At 33.0% G+C, this 18,533-nt stretch overlaps 2 protein-coding genes and 1 non-coding gene across 3 annotated transcripts; all 3 read right to left on the reverse strand.

Moving 5' to 3' along the window:
• Nucleotides 1-7,181: 7,181 nt before the first annotated feature.
• TRNAF-GAA lies at nt 7,182-7,254 on the reverse strand. The gene has a single exon. It is a non-coding gene; the product is annotated as a tRNA-Phe (tRNA).
• A 1,441-nt stretch (nt 7,255-8,695) lies between these two features.
• LOC124913031 (receptor-like protein 6) lies at nt 8,696-11,923 on the reverse strand. The gene has a single exon (XM_047453657.1). It carries the CDS (start codon nt 11,921-11,923, stop codon nt 8,696-8,698), a length of 3,228 nt encoding a protein of 1,075 aa, XP_047309613.1.
• Nucleotides 11,924-13,895: 1,972 nt separating this feature from the next.
• On the reverse strand, nt 13,896-17,707 carry LOC124913033 (receptor-like protein 32). The gene is made up of 2 exons (XM_047453658.1): nt 17,662-17,707; nt 13,896-17,143 (listed from the first exon to the last, which is right to left on the reverse strand). The coding sequence occupies exons 1-2, from the start codon at nt 17,705-17,707 to the stop codon at nt 13,896-13,898; spliced, it is 3,294 nt and encodes a 1,097-aa protein (XP_047309614.1).
• Between the last annotated feature and the right edge of the window lie 826 nt (nt 17,708-18,533).

Genomic DNA, 18,533 nt, shown 5'->3' on the forward strand with positions numbered 1-18,533 from the left:
ACCAACACTCATCATAATCCTACTGATATGTTTACGAAGTTGGTCCCACTTAACAAATTCACCAATTATTTGGACTTGCTAAATGTTGATAGTTGAAAGTAACCTGATAAGGCTAATCTTATTGGGTGATACTAAGGCAAGGTGGAGATTTTTAACAATTTTTCTTCAGTATATGAATTATTATCAACCATTAATTATTTGTGGTTTATATTAAATTTTGTTATATCACAATTATTTTACGGTTACATTTATTTAAGTTAGGTATTTACATTTTTCTATAATTGACATATTGATAGTGAGTATTTTTTATTTGTAGTAGGCTTTCATTTTGATAATTGAATTTTCTCTCTTCATTTTTTTTCATCTTATTGATCATCATTTTCTTTCATTCCGCAATATATAATAATATCTCGCTAAATTAATAAAATACCATGGTCCCAATATTAATAATTTATAGATGTTTTATTGTATTTAATATTATTAATATTATAATTTATTATTAAATATATTTTAAATTTAATTATTTAAATTTATATATTTATATTATTATTTTAATATAATATAATATAATATAATATAATATAATATAATATAATATAATATAATATAATATAATATAATATAATATAATATAATATAATATAATATAATATAATATAATATAATGCCTTATATAAAATTATATAAAAGTAAAAATTATGAATATAAGGTAATGTTAGATTCTTATGATGAAATAATAATATAATATAATAAATGTTATTTCACTTAATATTTTATAAATATTTATTTACCTAATTTTTTTTAATTTCCAAAAAGAAAATTGCATGATACCCACCTCCATGGTTATTCGCTTAAACGTTTAAATTCAGAGTGCTTTTAAAATAATATTTATATATTTTTTATAAATATTTATTTACATAATTAATTTAAAATATTAAAAAAGTTACAATATAATCATTTCATAATTAATAAAATATTATTATAATTATCTTATAATAAAATTTGACCATTTTGATAACTACAAAATACACATCTCACAAATTATAATATTTAAGTTATAATAATAATATTTAATTTTAGATTCTCTTCAATTAAGAAGTTTATCGATTAATGTGATTTAGATTTGTATGTGATTCAAAATGAATTTAAATATAAATTCAATTAAATGGTATGGGTATAAATTATACCAAAAAAATCATTTTTTTAATTATATATATTAAAATATTAATTAATACATATTAATTATGAATATTAAAGTCTTTATTTTTTAATTCTAATTTATATTTTTTAATAAATAATTATATATATTAATTATTTTAATTTTATTTTGTATTAATTATTTTATAATCTATATAATTATATATTAAATATATATAATAATATATTTAAAAATTAATTAGTTAAATATTTAAATAAAAATAAATTAATTTGTTTAATTATTTTTTTTGATTAATTATTAAAAATTAATTATTAATGTCAAAAAGTCTTCATTTTTAGTTTTACTTTATATTTTTTAATAAATAATTATATGTATATTAATAATTTTATTTATATAAATTATTTTATAATCTATATAATTATATGTATATTATGTATATATATAACAATATATATAAATTAATTTATATTAAATTGAAATAAAAATAAATTAATCTGTTTGATTATTTGTCTCTCTAATTTATTATATATATATATATATATATTAATAATTTAATTTATATTAATTATTTTATAATTTATATAATTATATTATATATATATATATATATAACAACCTATTTAAAAAATAATTTTTAATATATATAAATAAAATAAATTAATTTGTTTGATTATTTTTTTATATTATATTATTTTGTTATATATATTTTTGATTTAGATTAATATATATATATATATATATATATATATATATTTACTTTTCTTCTTATGTATTAGATATAGTCATTATTGTAAATTTTTTTCTTAATTTAATATTTTTAAATCTTATATATTTTTTCACTTGATTTTTTTAATAAATAATTTAATATATATATATCATTAAATATATTTTTATTAATAATGTTATACTATAGAGTTATATATTAAAATTTAAAAATATTTTCATCTTATCAAATAATTTATTAAAATATATATATTTTTATATATTCTCTACATATTTATTATTTATATAATGAATTAAGAAAATTAAAATCCAAGGAACATACACTTCTTCGCTTTCGAATCAAGCTTTCCAACTCGTTGGTGCATGTAAGTCACACACCTAAATACCTTTAGGTTGTCGAGTTTTTGGAGGAGTGGCATTCCACCCTTCATTCGGTGTCTTGCATTTCAATATCATCGATGGACAACGATTGATAAAATAAGTCGTAGTGTTAACCGCCTCACCCAAAACCCGCTTCGGTAAACCGACCTCAAACAACATATAGTGGACACGCTCAAGTAACGTTCTGTAACCCTCAATACATTCTTCTCACCCTTCCATGCAAAACCAAGTTGGTCTAGTGAGCCGAGAGAGATTAAATTCATTCTAAGGTTAAGGATGTGTCATACATCCGTCAAGACCCTTTCAATTTCATCATGTGTCTTCAAACGCACTATTCTGATCCCCATCACCCTACAAGACCGTGATTCATAATCAAATATAGTAGCACTAATATATTATTGAACTTAGACTGTCTCTCCCATGACTTTCCAACCTAACAAAATCTCGCCCACCGAAGTCTTCTCATAGGTTTCGAACCAACTCTCGTTAAGTGTCATATGGAACGAACCCCCGAAATTCATAATCCAACGATCATTGGACTAATTAATGGATACAACGAGAATGTCTGCACTTTTCTACCCATTCTTAACCTCTTGAACAATCATTTTTTCTCCTCTCTTCTTCCCGTCGTTACTCAAATCTGGATAATCTCGCTTAAAGTTCCTCTCATTGTCATAATTATCGCACTTAGTAAATTTCTTTCCGGTAGAATTGAAAAATATAGCACATTTTCAAATCATGTTGAAGTCATATATGTATAAGTTTAATAATTTAATCTCTTTTTTGCTTGATAGAAATATATATGTTGTGAATTGCAAACTCAAATGAAAGATAAAAGAAGACGATAATAAAAAACAATAGAAATATAGTATTTCAAGCTAGCAATATAGTCTTGAAATTTCAATTTCAAGGGAGAATAACATATATTATTGAGGAGTACTAACTTGGTTAATATGATAAAGTAGTTAAAATAAAGAAATATCACATTGATCAATCATTTTTATAGTTGAAGTCATATATAATTTTAATAATTTTATCTCATATTTGCTTAATAACAATATATGTATATAAAAAACTCAAATGAAAGATAAAAGAGATGATAATAAAACACAATAGAATTATAGTATTTCAAACTAGCAATATAGTTTTGAAATTTCAAGGGAGAACCACATATATTATTGTGGAGAACTAACTTGGTTAATATGATAAAAATAAAGAAATATCACATTGACAAGTCATTTTTATAGTTGAGGTCATATATAATTTTAATAATCTTATCTCATTTTTGCTCAATAATATATATATCCGACCAAATTCGAATAAATCGAATTCAAATTACATTCTCGATTTTCGAATCGAATTCTAAACCAATTTGAATTCAAATACAGTTTTCGATTTGGTTTACGAGTTTGAGTTTTAACTCGAAAATCGAATTCAAATTTTATTATATATTATATAATTAATTACATATTATATTATATATTAAATTATTATGGGCCTCCTACAATTTCCCTAATATCCAATCCAATAATTCAATAAATCTACGATCCTTCATTCATTTTCCTTTTTTCTTTTCGTACACCTTCATAGCCTTTGTGATCTTTCCAGTTGCCTACCTAATCTCTAACTTTAAAATATCTAAATTCTTCACATGTCTAGATATTTCACTAGTAATATCACCAATGTCATCAACATCTCTCCACCGATATATATTGTTGTCGTCAACATTGTTTTACTTCCGCTGTTCAATTGTCGAATGTTGACGATGAGTCACTAAACTTAACTTGCGTGATTTATACTTTCTTATAATTTAAATAGATAAGATTTTTTAACAACTTATTTATTTATTTGATAACTCTTTTAAGAAAATTTCTTTTATTTTATGGGTAGGTGATGTTCAATATATGGTCTAAACGAATACTCGACCGAATTCAAATTTATTCAATCGGTTCGGTTTTCGAATTTATGAACACCCCTATATGTTGTGATTAGCAATATAGTCTTCAGGAGAGAACAACATCTATTATCGTACAAAACTAACTTGGTTAATAGGTATGTGTTGATTTTATGAATATTGTTATAATTTTGGTGACACTATTGGATTAGGCGAGTTCAATTTGTGACGAAACCTTGATTTTGGATAAGTTTAAATGTCTTTTTCTTTATATTGATATTAATCCCATTATAATGGATTTGAGAGTAAGACATCATTTTATGATATTAGCCAGTATCATTTTTTTTAAATTGTCGGAATTGTTTGAAATAATTTTGTGATTTAGATTAATCCAAATTTAATTGATATTAATCCTATTATATTGAAAATGACATACTTTGATTTAAATGGAATGGTGTTTAAGAAGGTTGAAGTCACTCCATAACTTCATTCACAAAGGTTAGAAATTTAATTTCTATAATATGAATAATTAAATTTAAAATATATTTAATAATAAATTATAATATCAATAAAAATATAATTTAAATATTAAATTAGTTTATTTGAAAAAGATAAAAATAGGTTAGATTTAAAAGAAAATCAATGTTAGTAAAAAAAAAAATAAAAAATAAGAGGAAATAGGGGAGATTTGATTAAATGACCCGGGTCATTTCCATTTTTAACCTAAAAAAAATCAATTTTTATTTTTAACCTTTTTTTTAAATTTTTTTCATTTCTACCCTTACTAACCTTTTTTTTTTTTCTCTTTTTCTTTTTTTTTTCTTTTCCTTTTTTCTTTTTCTTTTTTTTCTTCTTTTTCTTCTTCTTCTTTTTCCTTTTCCTTTTCCTTTTCCCCCATTTCTCCTTCCCGTTTTCTCTTTTCTCCCCCTTTCTTCCCCAAGCGACATTACTCCAGCCCCAGCCAGCCACAACCGCCGTCCCCTATCTTCCCCGGCGACCTTGCTCCAGCCCCAGCCACCGTTGCTCCTTGGAATCACAAACAGGCCGACTCCCGACGATTGCCAAGCCCCGGAGACGCTGAGCCCGACGTTCACTCAGCATTACTGAGGTTAGTAATGCTTAGTTAATTCTACTCCCCAATAATTTTTCCGTTTTTTGCATGTTGAGTATGAAGTTGTATGGTTTTAGTTTAGGATTTAGGCTTTAGTAAGGGTTTAAGGTTGAAATGCTTATAGTTAGTTCTATTGTTTTGGTTTGAAATGCTTTGATCCGAGAAATGTAGTTTAATCTGAATGGTTTGTGAATGGGGTGTGGATCGTGGGGGTGGGGGCGTGGGGGTTGTGCGAGGGGCGTGGGGTAGTGCGTGGGGCGTGGGCTTGGTCTTGGGCGTGGGTGGGGCGTGGAGCATGGGCGGGACGTGGGCGTGGGCGTGGGCGTGGGCGGGGCGGGGCGGGGCGGGGCGTGGGCTTGGGCTTGGGCGTGGGCTTGGGCGTGGGCGTGGGCTTGGGCTTGGGCGTGGGCTTGGGCGTGGGTGAGGCGTGGAGCGTGGGCTTGAGCGTGGATTTAATTGCAATTCTCAACTATATAAAACGAATTTAATAAATTTATTAATAAGCGGGGATACCTCAGTTGGGAGAGCGTCAGACTGAAGATCTGAAGGTTAGGTGTTTGATCTACCTTCACTGCAAAAAAAAAAAGTTTCTATTGGAAATTTTAAACAAACCATGTGATATCCCTGGTAAAACAGAGTTGTTATGCTGTAATGGATTCCTTATCTAAAACTAAATGGTTGTTTATTCCAAGACTTGCTGCAGGTCTCTGGTAAGAACTGATGGATCCACTGAAACAACTATGAACAGTAGTAGCAACGTTCATGTTTTGGATGATGTGAAATTGTTTGAGATAAGAACTAAAGTAGTTAAGGAGAAAAAATCGTTTAAAAAACCTCCAAGGCCTCCTCGATCTTCAAAACCTTTGTCACTTGATGTTGCTGATCAGAAGCTAATCATAGAGATTTCTCAACTTATAATCTTGAAACGGGCTAGAGTTGAGAGAATCAAGCACTCAAGGTTAAATCTGCCAAAGCTGCTTCAACATCGGTTAATGGCAATCTCTTTGCCATGATATGCACAATCCTCTTCTGCGTCGTTCTCATCTTCTAGGGTCTGTAAAATTGGCTGCTTTCCTTTCAATTTATTTCTTTTTTCAATATGTACTACATAAACAAAATCATCCTACGTGATTATCCTTTTACTTCACAGGAGTTTCCTCTGGAAGAAGTATCGATACAACGACGGCCGACGGGCTTTCAGAGTTCTCGGGTATTGTCTGAAATTGTTGGTTATGAGTTGCCAATTCCACCACTAAATTATAATAGTATGAAACCCAAGGTTGAAGAAGATGCAGATGCTACAAGTTGAAAGTTTTATGTGTTTTAAGTAGGGAATGCATTTTTTTCTCATTTTGTTCATTGATTGTCCAATCAAAATTGCAGTATATATTATTTCAAGCTCTCTTGGTGATCCATAATCTATTTTTATGATGATAATAATTTGTTGGAGATTCCACTCCGACTAACATTTGAACTCTTTTAAACAGAGAGTCTTGTGCTTTAATTTATCGGAATAGATAGATCCATAAATACGAATTCTAAGCAATTTTTAAAAAAAAATAGAGAATACAAATGACAGTGAAATTGAAAACTGGATAAAAGTGTGCTTGCTCATTCATTCTTCTGCAGCACTGGTTGCACTTAGATCCACACTAAGATCTAAGACCTGCAATGAACCAAACCAGAAGTAGAGTTTTAGTATAACATTCATTCTTTGCTAACTAACTACACTATTTTAAGAAATTAAACTTAACCAAGAATCATATTACTTATATTATTTGAATTCAGAAAAGGAAAAAAAACACACTTGACATGTGCAATTTTCATGAATCTCAATTATGGGATGCATAACAACTCTGTTTTACCAGGGATGTCACATGGTTTATTTAAAATTTCCAATAGAAAAAAAAATTTGCGGTGAAGGTGGATCAAACACCTGACCTTCAGATCTTCAGTCTGACACTCTCCCAACTGAACTATCCCCGCTTATTAATAAATTTATTAAATTCGTTTTACATATTACGTGGTACGCAATTGAATTGTAATTAAATCCACGCTCCACGCCCCCCTCGCACAACCCCCACGCCTGACCCCCACGCCTGACCCCCACGATCCACGCCCCATTCACAAACCATTCAGATTAAACTATATTTCTCGGATCAAAGCATTTCAAACCAAAACAATAAAACTAAATAAGCATTTCAACCTTAAACCCTAACTAAAGCTTAAATCCTAAACTAAAACCCTAAAACCATAAAACTTCATACTCAACATGCAAAAAACGGAAAAATCATTGGGAGTAGAACTAACTAAGCATTACTAACCTCAGTAATGCTGGGAGAACATCGGGCTCAACGTCTTCAGGGCTTGGCGATCGTCGGGAGTCGGCCTGTTTGTGATTCTAGGGAGCAATGACGGCTGGGGCTGGAGCAAGGTCGCCGGGGAAGATAGGGGGACGGCGGTTGTGGCTGACTGGGGCTGGAGCAATGTCGCCTGAGGAGTTGTCGGGGAATAGAGGGGGAGAAAAGAGAAAATGGGAAGGAGAAATGGGGGAAAAGGAAAAGGAAAAGGAAAAGGAAAAGGAAGAAGAAGAAGAAAAAGAAGAAAAAGAAAAAGAAAAAGAGAAAAAAAAAAGGTTAGTAAGGATAGAAATGGAAAATTAAAAAAAAAAGGGTTAAAATTAAAAAAAATAAAATTTAAGTTAAATATGAGAATGACCCTTTCATCAAATTTTCCGAAATGGGTATTCACACATCAAGAACAAGGCATGAAATTGGGATTAATAATCTATTGGAGAAAGATCAAGAATAACCAACCGACTCAAGGGAGACGATTCGATTGGTATTTTCCCAGTAAACTCACTTGTTGATTCTTTTGTTTAGCTTTTACTTAGTCAATTAGCTGTTACCATTAGTGAGAGAATTGTGAGGTGAAATCTTGAGAGAAACAAGAACGAAATGGGAGAGAAGAGCGATTTAGGTCTTCCAAGGATTCCTCACTTTGATTTAGGTCTTCAAACACCTTATAATTTACCTCAATGTGATCAAACATGCATAATCTAGCATCAACATACCTTATTAAATCATAATGTGATTTTTGGTATCTCATTACCCATTTCATTCCTTTCAAATGTTCCTTTTCATATTGAACCATGAACATGTTTACCAGTTACCAAACTAGAATCTTGATCAGGTCTACTTCCAATTGCACTAGCTTGAAATGTGAAGCCTATGATTCATTCCAAATTCTTTTCCCCAATTCAGATTTCAGTGATGAATTTAAGTTATGCAGTGATTATGTGGAGGTGATTCTAGTTGATGATGGTTTTGGTTATTCTTTTATGTTAATGTTTGTATTATACAATTTTTAAGAACGCAAATAAAAACACACAAACTTTAATATTACTCGTAAACAATACATAAATCATTCATCTTCTTCTATTGCGGTTTCTTCTTCCTTTGCCTCCTCCCCATTGAAACATCTGAAAAATGATCTTATCAACATGACTGTAATATGCCATTCTCCATCTTTGATTGAATACGAGGGGCCAAACAACTGCACTCAAACCCACAAAAAAACCTGTTATCATACTTATGTATATGCCTAGATTGAGAGGGAAAACTCCATTTTCAGAAACATTAGGACATGAAGATGGTGCAAGGGAAATGCTGTTGCAATTTATGTCCGATGGGATTTCTTTTGTGTTGCAAGATACATTGAGGACAACTCCACATAATCCTGGATTTCCGAGGAAAGAAGATTCAGAGAATGTTAGGAATTGTCTGCTATATGGGATCATTCCTGTAAGTTTGTTGTGAGATAGGTTTAGGACCGCAAGAAACGTAAGATCCAGAAGCTGTAACGGTATATTCCCATTGAGCTTGTTATTTGACAGATCAAGAGAACCGAGCTGCGTCAAAGTTCCTATTGCCGATGGTATCTGACCAATCAAGGCATTGTGAGATAAGTTGAGAACATATAGTGATTCCAGAGCTCCAATAGTTGAAGGTATCTCTCCCTCTAATTGGTTTCCTGAGAAATCAATGCAAGTAAATATCGTCAAGATCTTGACCAGCTCCATTTGTAATCCTTTGTTGGTAACTATCACTGTGTCTTGATAATAGAAGCGATCAAGTTCCATGAATTCGAAACGCAGATGGTCGAGATCGGTCTTCTCGCCATCAACACTCTTCATCATCCCTTTCTTGTTCAAGAACCATTTCGGAGGTATAGTACCAGTGATTTGGTTTAAAGAAAGATCCACTATTTGCAGCTTTTTCCATCTGCTATTACTGCTATCACCTGTATAATTAGTACAACTGATATTCCCATGAAAATTGTTCCTTCTCAAAACAAGAACGCGCAAGTTAGAGGAGTTTTCCAGAAAGCATGGGTAGTTATCATTCATATTATTATTTCCAAGATTCAAGACTTCCAAATCCTTGCAATTGGCCAGAGATCTCGGAACTTTCCCTCCCAAAAGGTTTCCATTCAAGTCTATTGTCTTCAGATTACATTTTTTTGGGAAATTTCCGGTTAAATTGCCACTTAGACTGTTATTCTGAAGATTCAATACTCCAAGATACATACTGTTCTCCTCAATCAAACAACTAGGCATGCTCCCGTTGAATTTGTTATTGGACAAATCAAGAACCAAAAGGTATATCGCGTTGCATATTGATATAGGAATAACTCCACTGAAACGGTTCCTCGCAAGTGAGAAGAAACTAGCAGATGTAAGGTTATTGCCTATTTCATCCGGAAGAGAAGATTCCAAATTATTGCTGGAATAATCCAAATAGACGATAGATGGCGGTACAATTGGTATCTCACCACCCAGCCTATTTAAATGCAGATCCAGGATGATAAGACTGGTTGGAATAGCATAAGGCTTCTGCATACCCACAAGCAAATTAGAAGAAAGATTTAGATGACGAAGAGAGCTGACATTCCATAACCAGTTTGGTATTTCCCCATCAATCTCATTATCTGAAAGATCAAGAATGTTAATTCTTGACCGGTTTCTTAGATTAGGGAATTGGTTCAGCTTTGAAGAAGCCAATTTCAGCACTGCCAGCATGGGAAAACTATCATTACTGAAGTTGGCATCAATTGACAAGTTGTTACACGACAACTCTAGTCGTGTAAGGTTTGGGAAATTCGTTGCCATTTCTTCAAGCTTCAAGTGGCCACTGAAGTTGTTGTAGGAGAGTGATAGGACGTTGAGACTTCTAAATTGGAAAAGAGAATTTGGAATAGGGCCTTGCACATTATTATGACTCAGATCCAAGGTATCTAGACTAGAGTTTGGATTCAAAAATTCAGTAATTTGATCACCAAACTGGTTGTTCGAAAGCTGAATTTTCTGCAAGGATGGGATAGAAAACAGTGACGTTGGAACAGTCCCGTTGAACATATTGTTTCTCCAATCAATGTTCACAAGTTTCTCAAGGCCATCAAAGTACGACGAAGGAACTGAACCTGAAAGTGAGTTTTCAGATAGGTCCATGTAGGTGAGATTCTTGCAGATTTGAAAAGATGGGATCGGCCCAGAAAATGAGTTCAGTGACAAGTCCAAGTGAACTAGTTTGGCAAGTTTCCCCATTGATGTCGGTATATCTCCACTAAAATTGCAGTTAGAAAGCTCTATTCTAGACAGATTCATCAGCTTCCCAATAGAATCAGGCAGCCGACCAGAAAAGTTTGAATAACTCAGCTTCAAATTCTGCAGAGAGCTATTATTGGGAAGTTCAGGTAATGACCCGTGAAGATTCTTGTTGTTCGACAAGTCTAAAGTTTGTAGCATAGGAAGCTGAAAAATCCTTGCTGGAAATGTCCCATTCAAGTTACAAGAACTGAGACGTAGAACCGTCAAATTCCTGAAACCCACAATGAAATCTGGAACAGGTGCGGCCAGGTTATTCTGATCCAGCCGGATAATGGATAGGAACTTTAGATTCATTAGAGAAGGATCAATCGGTCCAGTGAGGTAACAGTTGAACATGCTTAATACTTCCAAATTAGGCAACGAGGTGGAAATGGCCTGCCCCCACTCATTTCCTGTGGCTGAGATATTCATGCCATCAAGGTACAGTTCCTTAAGTACTGTCAGGTTCCGAACAAGCGTCATTAAATTGGGATTTTCCAGATTTAATGATTTAAGTCCAGCAAAGTAAAGGGAAGAAAGATCCAGGACAATCAAGCGCGTCAAGCGCGATAAATCAATTGGTATTTTCCCAATAAACCCACAACTTGATAGATTCAAATACCTTAGCTCAGTGAGATTTCCAAAACCAGATGGAAATTGGGACAAATCAAATCTATTGTTTGCCAAATTTAGCTGTTGGAGGAACTGAAGACTGAAAAGGCTGCTAGTCTGATTGATTCCGCCGGATATCATTTCGCTGCTCAGGTCAAGAACGGTGACCCGCCCGTTCACATCGCAATCCACCCCTTTCCATTGACAACAATCTCTGTTTTGATCCCAACTCGACAGCTTGCTTGAGGGAGAGAAAGTGAATGTGAGCTCATTCTTCAGTTGGATTAATGAAGATTGCTGGTCTCTCCGACATTGACCAGAGACATTTGTTGTAGTAATGGAGATTAAGAGTAAGTGTAAGAAGAAAGAAGACCATGAAGTTACTGAAATTCTCATTGTTGAGAACTGAATGAGCAAACACCTGAATGACAGAATATGTAAAAGATTGGACCAATTGGGTTATCTAAAAAGTTGAAGTGAGCAGAAAAAAAAACAAGAATCAAGCGAGAGGAAAATACCTGCAAAAGTAATGCTCTGCAAACTCCACAAATGAGGTAGAAGGAGCTTGTTTGAAATCCTCAGCTAGTGCCACTTTAAATTTTTTATAATGGTGGCTGAGAAGACTTTCAGTAGTAATCCAAATGAAAAAGACAATGACTTCTTTTTTTTTGACTCAAGGAAGCTGGGGTCATGACTTTCACTTACTTTGATTAAATTCATTATGATTATGATAAATTTTATTGATATTATACTTTTTGGTCATCAGTCAACAGTTTTCCATTATTACCTTCAAATTGTGGTCTATTAGTGATTAGTCACATCAACTCTAAATTGGAAAATAACACATCAGTCATTGTAAATTAAATAGTCATTGATAATGTTTGTAAACTGTTCTTTCTTAGTGGGGAAATGGAGTTTTGAGTTTAATAAAAATGAAATAGCCATTGATAGAACTCAATAAAGCTATTGTTACTTGATATGGAATTTATAAGATATGTGTGAATTCAATCTGCTTTGGTTGATATGTATTGATGAAAAGATACAAAACAAGCTGGATGAATTTTGTTTTCACATAAAATAAACATTAGAATATATTGGTCCTTATGTTGCTTTACAATGCTTTTAGAGTTTTGTATATCTCATAAAATAAGTTTGCATCACTCTCTTTGTGCTCTTCATTCTCTTCTTCTATTATGGTTTCTTCTTCCTTCTGTAAATTTGACTGCAAGTATTTCATTCTTTTGCTGAATAAGAGAGGGGCCACATAGCTATAAAAACCCACAACAAAACCTATTATCATACTTATGTATATGCCTAGATGTAGAGTGAAAATTTCATTTTCAGGAACAAGAGGAGATGAAGATGGGTTTTTTCTGTGAATTAAATAGTCCCAATTTGAGCTGAAAAATCTTCTCCATCCCCTTACGAGGAAATCAACCAAATTAAGTTTGACTATAAGACATGATACCCATAATTAGTGGCCAAATAGAAAAGTACTTGAAAAAGAGATCATTTTAAATATTTGATCAACTGTTCAATAAACAACCAATATCAAATATTGATTAAGTGAGAGAGTTCACATGTTGATTTGGTTGTTTGGTGTATTTTAATCCATTCACTTAGACTAGAAGACAACTAATTAGTTAGGTTAATTAATTTTGTTTTTTTCAAGGAGTTGACTAACATGATATTTTTTTTTTTTTGTTAATTTTATCGTCAACATGTTATATATCTCAAATGTTTCTTAAAAAATGTTAAAAGACTTAAACTGGTTGTTCTACACTGTAGACAATATCTAGCATACTAAAATTTATTTATAATCGTCATCTATAACCTTTCTAGATAAATGAGTGCAAGCTTCAAAAGTCCATCAATGATCTGAAGAATGAATCCAATAGTTGAAACATTGGATTCAATGTAACTATATAAAGAGTTTTATTTCATTAACAAAAAAATCTCCTTAAAATAGGTTCTTATACGGATCAAGAACTCACCTAAATGAGGTGCGCTCCAAAATTACATGTTTTCACACATTAACATGGAATGCAATTGTGAGATACCAACACCCCATCATCATTGCTAGTTCCTTTATCGATTGTATGTTTTTTTGTAACATTTTTTACAGAATCTTTCTCAGATTTCATTTTTCGTAGAAAAAAATATAAAAGAGCTCACCTAAACGTCATGAGCTCTTTGTCTGGCAACATATTATAGATTTATGAGTATCATTACAGCCAACGAGTTAAACATTGAACAGGTATAAGAACAGGTATATTGAGATATTTTAAACACACTTAAATGTATAGATAACATTGTATTTATTGTATATTTAGACCTTAATATAACTCATAAACAATACATAAATCATTCATCTTCTTCTATTGCGGTTTCTTCTTCCTTTGCTTCCTCCCCATTGAAACATCTGAAAAATGATCTCATCAACATGACTGTAGTATGCCATTCTCCATCTTTGATTGAATACGAGGGGCCAAACAACTGCACTCAAACCCACAAAAAAACCTGTTATCATACTTATGTATATGCCTAGATTGAGAGGGAAAAGTCCATTTTCAGAAACATTAGGACATGAAGATGGTGCAAGGGAAATGCTGTTACAATTTATGTCCGATGGGATTTCTTTTGTGTTGCAAGGTACATTGAGTAAAATTCCACATAATCCTGGATTTCCAAGGAAAGAAGATTCAGAGAGTGTTAGGAATTGTCTGCTATATGGGATCATTCCTGTAAGTTTGTTGTATGATAGGTTTAGGACCGAAAGAAACGTAAGATCCAGAAGCTGTAACGGTATATTCCCATTGAGCTTGTTATTTGACAGATCAAGGGAACCGAGCTGCTTCAAATTTCCTATTGCAGATGGTATCTGACCAGTCAGAGCATTGTGAGATAAGTTGAGAACATAGAGTGATTCCAGAGCTCCAATAGTTGAAGGTATCTCTCCCTCTAATTGGTTTCCTGAGAAGTCAATGCAAGTAAATATCGTCAAGATCTTGACCAGCTCCATTTGTGACCCTTTGTTGGTAACTGTCACTGTGTCTTGATAATAGAAGAGATTGAGTTTCATGAAGTCGAAATGCAGATGGTCGAGATCTGTCTTCATCATCCCTTTCTTGTTCAAGAACCATTTCGGAGGTATAGTACCAGTGATTTGGTTTAAAGAAAGATCCACTATTTGCAGCTTTTTCCATCTGCTATTACTGCTATCACCTGTATAATTAGTACAACTGATATTCCCATGAAAATTGTTCCTTCTCAAAACAAGAACGCGCAAGTTAGAGGAGTTTTCCAGAAAGCATGGGTAGTTATCATTCATATTATTATTTCCAAGATTCAAGACTTCCAAATCCTTGCAATTGGCCAGAGATCTCGGAACTTTCCCTCCCAAAAGGTTTCCATTCAAGTCTATTGTCTTCAGATTACATTTTTTTGGGAAATTTCCGGTTAAATTGCCACTTAGACTGTTATTCTGAAGATTCAATACTCCAAGATACATACTGTTCTCCTCAATCAAACAACTAGGCATGCTCCCGTTGAATTTGTTATTGGACAAATCAAGAACCAAAAGGTATATCGCGTTGCATATTGATATAGGAATAACTCCACTGAAACGGTTCCTCGCAAGTGAGAAGAAACTAGCAGATGTAAGGTTATTGCCTATTTCATCCGGAAGAGAAGATTCCAAATTATTGCTGGAATAATCCAAATAGACGATAGATGGCGGTACAATTGGTATCTCACCACCCAGCCTATTTAAATGCAGATCCAGGATGATAAGACTGGTTGGAATAGCATAAGGCTTCTGCATACCCACAAGCAAATTAGAAGAAAGATTTAGATGACGAAGAGAGCTGACATTCCATAACCAGTTTGGTATTTCCCCATCAATCTCATTATCTGAAAGATCAAGAATGTTAATTCTTGACAGGTTTCTTAGATTAGGGAATTGGTTCAGCTTTGAAGAAGCCAATTTCAGCACTGCCAGCATGGGAAAACTATCATTACTGAAGTTGGCATCAATTGACAAGTTGTTACACGACAACTCTAGTCGTGTAAGGTTTGGGAAATTCGTTGCCATTTCTTCAAGCTTCAAGTGGCCACTGAAGTTGTTGTAGGAGAGTGATAGGACGTTGAGACTTCTAAATTGGAAAAGAGAATTTGGAATAGGGCCTTGCACATTATTATGACTCAGATCCAAGGTATCTAGACTAGAGTTTGGATTCAAAAATTCAGTAATTTGATCACCAAACTGGTTGTTCGAAAGCTGAATTTTCTGCAAGGATGGGATAGAAAACAGTGACGTTGGAACAGTCCCGTTGAACATATTGTTTCTCCAATCAATGTTCACAAGTTTCTCAAGGCCATCAAAGTACGACGAAGGAACTGAACCTGAAAGTGAGTTTTCAGATAGGTCCATGTAGGTGAGATTCTTGCAGATTTGAAAAGATGGGATCGGCCCAGAAAATGAGTTCAGTGACAAGTCCAAGTGAAGTAGTTTGGCAAGTTTCCCCATTGATGTCGGTATATCTCCACTAAAATTGCAGTTAGAAAGCTCTATTCTAGACAGATTCATCAGCTTCCCAATAGAATCAGGCAGCCGACCAGAAAAGTTTGAATAACTCAGCTTCAAATTCTGCAGAGAGCTATTATTGGGAAGTTCAGGTAATGACAAGTGAAGCTTAGTGTTGGTTGTTAAGTCCAAAATTTGAAGTGTTGGAGCCTTAAGAATCTTTTCTGGAAATGTCCCATTCAAGTTACAAGAACTAAGTTGCAGAACCGTCAAATTCCTGAAATCCGGAATGAAATCTGGAACAGTTGTGGACAGGTTATTCTGATCCAGCCGGATAATGGATAGGAACGTTAGATTCATAAGAGAATGATCAATCGGTCCGGCGAGGTAACAGTTGGACATGCTTAATACTTCCAGATTAGGCAACGATGAGGAAATGGCCTGCCCCCATTCATTTCCTGAGGCTGAGATATTCACACCATCAAGATACAGTTCTTTAAGTACTGTCAGGTTCCGAACAGACATCATTAAATTGGGATTTTCCAGTTTTAACGATTCAAGTCCAGCAAAGTAAAGGGTAGAAAGATCCAGAACAACCAACCTCGTCAATCGCGATAACTCGATTGGTATTTGCCCAGTTAACCCACAACTTGATAGATTCAAATACCTTAATTCAGTGAGATTTCCAACACCAGATGGAATTTGGGACGAATTAAATCCGTTGTTAGCCAAATTTAACCGTTGGAGGAACTGAAGACCGAAGAGGCTGCTAGTCTGATTGATTCCGCCGGAGATCATTTCACCGCTCAAGTCGAGAACGATGACTCGACCATTTAAATCGCAATCGATCCCTTTCCATTTACAACAATCGGTTGTTTGATTCCAACTTGACAGCTTGCTTGAGGGAGAGGAAGTGAATGTTAGCTCATTCTTCAGTTGGATTAATGAAGATTGCTGGTCTCTCAGACATTGACCAGAGACATTTGTTTTAGTAATGGAGATTAAGAATAAGTGTAAGAAGAAAGAAGACCATGAATTTACTGGAATTCTCATTGGCAAGAACTGAGACAAACACTGGATTGACAGAGAATCTGCAATTGTATGAACATTGAACAACCCATCAAAAGATTGAACCAATTTGGTTATCTAAAACAAATGGTGAGTTGATACCATATTTTGATAGAATCTAGCTAGAGGAAAATACCTGCAGAAATAATGCTCTGCAAACTCCACAAATGAAGAACCTACACTTATTTGGCAGCCTCAGTAAGTACTCTTCTTTTTGTTTTTGAAGAAAATGATGAACATTTTATTAAAACCTCAATAGGTGCTTTTGAATATTCTTCAGTTCATATTAAACTTATCAAATATATCACCTTTCATTGAATTTCAGGTGGACCAATAATTTGAATTTTCTTTCATAGCCATAAATTTGGTTAATTATTTGTCGGATGTTTCATTGTCATGGGTTCTGTTCTTATTCCAGGTCAAACATAAGCTGGTTGGCCGTCTTGAATTCGAAATTTCTTGGACTGAATGTAACAAATTTGATACTTTCTTGACTAGCTGGTAAGATTTTTTCCATGTGAATGAGCGTATTTTGTTATACTGAGTAAAAGCTCTCGTATGAGCATATGAGAATCATCAGGCTTCATTACCAAAATTGAAACTGAAATGAAACCTTTTCGATATCATTTATAGTAACTGAAACTCAAATTAAACCTCTTACATGTGTCAACATTCAGATTCACCTCGAAATCATCTATACAAGAGAATAATTTTATAACATGGCTAATGAAAAAAACTTGAGCCTAACTGACTTTTCAAGTCAATGGTTAATTAATTATGATAATGTTAAATTTTTATTCAAAAAATTATGATCATGTTAATACTTTTCTTGGTTGTGAGTCAACTGTTTTCCATTATTTCGTTCAAATTGTGGGTCTATCAGTCACATCAGTTCTTAAATGACATAGAAAAAATATGCATGAAGAAAAAAAACTAGGAAATCCTTTCATTTGTCATGAAAAGAAACTTGGAAATAATCCAATCATTTTTTTTTATCGCAATCACTGGACCAACCAAATAATGATCGCATGAGATCATGGTTGGACCTGTTCTAGTTAACGACCTGGGGATATTTCTGTTCTTAAAAAATTTCAAGCTAAAAGATGCGTTTTTGTTCAAAGGTATCAAAAATATGTTTAATGAGATTGTACATTATTTTATTTTATAGAGGATGTCATTTATATTAACAGATACTGATGAGTATAGTGCCTATATAATTGCTAGATATTGGTTTTGAAATAGAGGTAAACTTCAAAATGACAGGATAATGTCAATTTTTTTGATAGATTTTCTTAGAAGTTGTTTAATAGGATCAAATACTTTCTTTTAGATGATTACATTAGCTGAAATTAAGCTTGTTTCTTCATTCTTTTACTATTTTCATTTTTGTGAATATCTAAATGTTATAAATCG

This window comes from Impatiens glandulifera, chromosome 8 (assembly GCF_907164915.1).
Source record: "Impatiens glandulifera chromosome 8, dImpGla2.1, whole genome shotgun sequence".
In the NCBI taxonomy this organism is placed as follows: domain Eukaryota; kingdom Viridiplantae; phylum Streptophyta; class Magnoliopsida; order Ericales; family Balsaminaceae; genus Impatiens; species Impatiens glandulifera.